The 6,000-nt window shown below is 37.1% G+C and overlaps 1 protein-coding gene across 2 annotated transcripts in view; it reads left to right on the forward strand.

Annotated features, from left to right (window-relative positions):
* The window catches only part of fdps (farnesyl diphosphate synthase (farnesyl pyrophosphate synthetase, dimethylallyltranstransferase, geranyltranstransferase)), a 29,609-nt gene extending 25,535 nt beyond the window's left edge, over positions 1 to 4,074 (forward strand). For both annotated transcript variants that reach the window (XM_062423399.1, XM_062423398.1), the window contains 7 exons: positions 636 to 716; positions 827 to 949; positions 1,068 to 1,156; positions 1,283 to 1,355; positions 1,532 to 1,609; positions 1,749 to 1,883; positions 3,263 to 4,074. In XM_062423399.1, coding sequence (XP_062279383.1) covers positions 636 to 716; positions 827 to 949; positions 1,068 to 1,156; positions 1,283 to 1,355; positions 1,532 to 1,609; positions 1,749 to 1,883; positions 3,263 to 3,463 — 780 coding nt within the window. In that variant the 3' untranslated portion in view covers positions 3,464 to 4,074. The remainder of the gene's footprint in view (positions 1 to 635; positions 717 to 826; positions 950 to 1,067; positions 1,157 to 1,282; positions 1,356 to 1,531; positions 1,610 to 1,748; positions 1,884 to 3,262) is intronic.
* The last annotated feature ends 1,926 nt before the right edge of the window (positions 4,075 to 6,000 follow it).

The raw sequence follows: 6,000 nt of genomic DNA on the forward strand, positions 1-6,000 counted from the left end.
ACACGCATTATTATCATTGACTCTATTTTGGACCCTTATTCTACCTGTGGACATTTCAGTTTAAAAGATGTTCCATATCTAGCAAACTTGAAGTGTTGAAATGGGCTTTAACCAGATCTCACGGAAATACGCGAAATGACCACAACCTTTTAACACTCCATTATGTGGTGGTGGCATGTATTAAAATTACGTGCCAGAACCATGATCCGGTTGAATGGGCTGAATCACACAGGCCAAAACAAAAACATTCTGCACATGAATGGAAATTTCAAAGGAGAACGTACTGGCTGTAATATTATTGTTGCAGAAGCCAATATTTCAACATGTTTTTTTAAAATCTCTAATAACATATCATGGTCATTTTTATGAGTTAGTAGAGTAAATATATTGCATATTGGTCCTTTAATTGGAATCTAGCTATAGTGTTTGTCCATATATTATCTTAACCTCATTTATTATCTTCAGATGCAACCACAAGAAAATTAGGTTGTTAAGTGTAGCCTAACACATTGCTAAAACTTTAGACAAGCAAAGACTCAGAGTGACTCAGAGTTGTAATAACTTCAGTTCACACTTTGAGAAGTTGTCACGCTCTTTGTGCTATGTGTTAACGGCTGTGTCTCTGTTGTTTGCAGCTTCAGGCTTTTTTCCTCGTGGCTGACGATATCATGGATGCATCTGTGACTCGGAGAGGACAACCCTGTTGGTACAAGAAGGTGAGACATGATATATTCCAAAAAGCTCTTTTGTAGTGTGGTGAATATTTTTTCTTTTGTTAATAGTGTTACTCAGTATGTCATGTAAATCTTGCCTGTTTGTCTTAAAGGATGCAATAGGTATGGATGCCATCAATGATTCATTTCTCCTGGAAGGGTCAATCTACAGACTACTTCGTAGAAACTGCAGGAATCAGCCCTACTATGTTCATCTACTCGAGCTGTTTACTGAGGTACTATAGCTTTTGATTTGAACACACACACACACACAAACACACACACAAACACACACACACACACACACAGACACACACACACACAGGATTCTTATTGTAACTCTGTTTATTTCAGACATCTTTCCAGACAGAGCTCGGTCAAGCTCTGGACCTCATGACGGCTCCCCCTGGTCATATTGACCTCAACAGATTCACCATGGAGAGGTAAGGAAGTGAAGACATGAAGAAAATAGGGATGCAACTCATACACGGTTGTAAAATTAAATTTATAAAGTAATTTTATAGAGATTAATGGTCTTTATATTAAAATTTCTTTAATTGTCTTTACAGGTATAAAGCTATCGTAAAATATAAGACTGCCTTCTACTCCTTTTACCTCCCAGTGGCTGCAGCAATGTACATGGTAAGAGTGTGTTTTATATTGAACACATGACAGTAGAAACTGATAGGCATCATGATGGTGATAACACTGAAAGGTTGGACCTGAACAACCTGAATGAAGCCTTTATAGCAGGGACAGTGTTGGCAGAGAAAATAAAGTACAATCTTCCTTAAAACTATTTTATTGTATCTTTTTAGGCTGGAATTGTGAGTGAGGAAGAACACAATAATGCCAAACACATCTTACTTGAAATGGGAGAGTTCTTCCAAATACAGGTAATTACTTTACTTGTCATCAATATTCATACATTATTCAAATTATTCTCCATTGAGCAGCTGCACAAATTTAATTATATGTTGCAGGTGACGTTGTGTCTAATAGAGTTATTAACCACCCAGTGTATTTCATTTGCAGGATGACTACCTAGACTGTTACGGAGACCCTGCTGTGACAGGAAAGATTGGTACAGACATCCAGGATAACAAATGCAGCTGGCTGGTAGTGAAAGCCATGGAAATAATGAATCCTGAACAGAGAGCAGAGCTTGAGGTGGGATTTCATATAACAAGCCTATATACTTCAAATATACAATGATATGTATGTAATAATAACCCATGTGCAGAGTGTAAGCAAGCGTTCTTTGGCTGGAGGCATTTACATGAATTTAAAGAAGTGTGTTATTACAGTACTGTTATTTACAAGCAACTGTAATTAACCGTTAATTCATTATTATGTATGTGTGTGCGTGTGTGTATGTATATATATACACACACACACACACATATATATATATATATATATATATATATACATACACACACACACTATAGATTAATCTGATGATTATTTTTTGAATGTATTGATAAGAGGTTTGGTCTGTAAAATGTCAATCACAATTTCCCAGAGGCCAAGGTGATGTCCTCAAATGTCGTTTTTTGTCCCAACCTTTAGTCCAAAAGATATTCAGTTTAATGTCATAAAGGAATCAAGAAACTAGTATTTTTTCCTTTCAAACATTACTCAAAATGATAAATCGGTTATCAAAAAAGTTGCTTATTAATTATCTGTCAATTAACTAATGATTGCGGCTCTATTTTCAGAGCACGGTTTATGCACTGTTTCCTTCACAAAATGCCAGAGGCATAAAAGCATACAAAATGTCAGGTTTTGCATAATAAATATAATGCTACTGTAGCACCACTCATTTAAAAATGAGCAATGACCCGATAACACATTATCTAATTTGAAGTAAGTAAACTTTAAAATAATGCTTTGGATTTAATTAAGGCATTGGATAACTGTGTTGTTTTTTGGTTGGGTTTTTAAAAAATGTTTTAACCACATTAAGAAATAGTGGTGGTTTTACACTAGAGTGTAGCCAAAGTGGTTCTTGATTTTATTTGTGGCATATTATTGGATGTTATTCTTTTAAAAGAAAGAAGTGCATGCAAGTGTTGATTGCCAAATCACATTTTCATAGATATATTCCGTACAGTTTTTTACTATGTTTTACCTAAAACATCATTCATCAATACAAACAAAACTTTGATATTCATTGTAAGGCCTATTGGTTAAGACACATACTATTAACTGCAATGTCTGCAGTTCCAATCCAGCCGGGAACCATTGTATGTCACCTCCCATCACTCTTTATTTCCTTCCCTTCAATTCCTGTCATGTCTCCACTGTTCCTAACAACCCACAGTTAACAAAGGTATAAAATGCTCCCACCATCCCCCTCTGAAAACAATCAAACTGTTATCTGCCCTCTGGATGCATTTGTTTTTATGGTTCTGATGCTTTTGACTCTTAAATGGTTTTGGAGGCTTCCAGTCTCACCTTTTTTTCATTTTTTTTTTTCAAAGGTGTTACAGTCACTTGTTGGTACATAAGTAAAAGTTCTTTTCATTTGTTAATCTCCTCCTCAGGCATGTTACGGGCGCCATGAAGATGCCAGTGTAGAAAAGGTCAAAGCTCTGTACAACACCCTGCAAATGCCAACAGTGTACCACAACTACGAAGACGAGAGCTACCAGCGGCTACAGAAACTCATCGCCTGCCATGCTCAAAACCTTCCTCACTCAGTTTTCCTCAACTTTGCCAAGAAAATCTACAAGAGGAACAAGTGAGAAAGTATGGTAGTCTCTGGAAGTTAAATAAACTGTGTCAGCTACATCAGCCTGGTTCCCCTTTTGACTTTTATCACAACACACAGATTAACTTTTCTCACCAGCTCTAGAGATGTCAGGAGCGGGACAAAGCACTGACCACAGTAGCATGAACTGAACAAGACTGTGATATTAAGAAATTCTGCAGGCAGTTTTGTTTTTACTTATATAGTGACTTGTAGATATTTGGTTGTGAATGTTATCAGATAGTCTGGCTATTTTGCTCCTTATCTATTTATTGAACCCAGCGCTTAATGTACAGTCTCATGTCTCTACTGAGGAGGAATGATGTTGGTATGGATTACGCACACAGATTGATTTAAATAACTCATATTGTCTTATGAATGTATGGCAAGATGATAATACAAATCAAATTGTCAAACAAGTCTTGATCCTGTAGTAATAGAGTTATTGGTTAGGGTTTAAAAAGGACAGAATATGTATTATGTAAGATGCATCCAGGCAAAGGACAGAAGATCGGCTTTCTTAATTCCATATATTTTTATATTGCTGCTATAAAGTCTGTACTGGCCTAAATGCTCTTGCTTTTAATAAAAATACATGACTCCTAATTTTGTGTCTCTGTTTCATCATATTGATATGTTTTGTTTTTCTGGGTAGTTTCTTTTTGAGGTTTATGTCACAAGTCTCTCTTCTATTCACGTGCCCAAATGTGCACAGAAATAGCTCCCTGTAATTGTTCTTGCTGTTTACACTGGCTGGGAAAAGATTGTGTTGTATGATGAAATTCAACTGTGGGTGTCCTTCAAAGTTTGCGGTAGAGGGATAGTTACACAAAGAGGGAATTTTGCTCTAAAACACTCCAATGCTCATATTTGATTTGTCAAACTCAGACTGCTGAAGCCTCATATTTCCTTCAACTTTTTTGCACATTATGGTGACCGTGAGTTTTATTCCTTAATACTTGCACCACCTGGAAAGTATCTCCTTACAACTAGTATGAAAAAGAAGAACAATTAAAGCAACCAAAACCTATTTCAGTGTCCATATGGACATGAATGTGGTTTTAACACAGACTTGGAAAAAAAATGTGAGCTTTCCTTTAAAAAATGTGAAATCCTTTAAACCTTATTATCCTTTAAAAATAAAATATTTTCAATCAGATTAAATGCGTACAATTACAGTTATGACTCAAGATAAATTAAATGTTATGATAAGGAGAGCAAGGGGTGTGGTTTTGGGATGGAGGCGGTGGTGCTGATGGTGGTAGCTGACGAGAGTTAGTTGAAGTGTCGCGAGAAGATATATGCTGGGGCTGTTAACGTCGGAGAGACGCTCGCAGTCGCACGGATTGGGATGCGAGAGAGCCCGACGAGATGGAGACCTTCATCCATCTTCAGAAGAATCTGACCGTGAGTCGAGTCCCATTTTATTATGTCTATGAATATGTTTTTTTGTTTTTAAAATAAACCTGAAAGGGCAAGTCGAGTAAGCAAAACCTCCTATTCACGAACGGAGCTTGCGTTGATCAAATAATTTCTGCTCTTAACAGTGATATTTATGAGACAGTTTTTTGTTTAAATGTTATTAATATCATCAGATTTAAATGATATGTGCATACAAGGTGTTATGTTTGAGTTATAATGAGGGCGGATGGGCCTAGATATCAGGGCGATGCGGTTGGAGGTACACCCCCCCCCCCCCCCCCCCCCCATCCTCCCCGTCTCCATCAGCTCTGTGGGATCAATAGATGCAGGGGTAAATACTGAACACAGCACAGTTGAATCACATGTGATGATATGCTGTTTTTTTTTTTGTCTTATTTCAAGGTTTGGTTGTCCTCTGCTGCCCATTATGACAAAGGCCCAGTGTAAGCAAGCACTTAAGTGATTTATATTCCTCAGTTATGTGAAGGGCACTGGTGGAGGAATATATGAGCAATAGCCTTCGGTATGCTCAAAAAAAAAAAAGGCAGGCTCAGTGTTGTTCAGTGCTGCCTGATTATTTCACGCTCCAGTTAAAATGTGCTTTATGTTCTGTCATCGCTTTAGGTATGGTGGGTGTTTTTCGTCATTTCTTTTGATGAAGATCTTATACTGCCTCTTGTCAGCTTGTAAAGAAGGACTGGCACAGATGGAGACAGCTTGACTACTGTAAACTCATGAATATCAGTGCTCAGTGAAGCAGGACACAGCAGATGAAGATGATGAGTGACAGTTATTAGGCTCAAAATTAGCTGACAGTTATTATGAGGGGTGGGGGGGTCATTTATGTGATATGCGGGTGTGTGGGTGTTTTGAACAGATAGGATTTGTCAAAGCTATAAAGAAAATTATGAAAAATGTAGACATGTACGTTGCAGAAACCTGCATTCAGAGTGAACTAGTAACATGTGTATGCATTTTTACTGCCTCAGTGCAAGTCCAAATAGTTGAAGCATTTTAATATTCCTAAAAATACATTCTCAAGATGTTAAATACTATTACAGGAATTTTGTAGAGAAGATACTTCGATATGAATTACAGTAATTCACTGTA

This window comes from Scomber scombrus, chromosome 7 (assembly GCF_963691925.1).
Source record: "Scomber scombrus chromosome 7, fScoSco1.1, whole genome shotgun sequence".
Classification (NCBI taxonomy): Eukaryota; Metazoa; Chordata; class Actinopteri; order Scombriformes; family Scombridae; genus Scomber; species Scomber scombrus.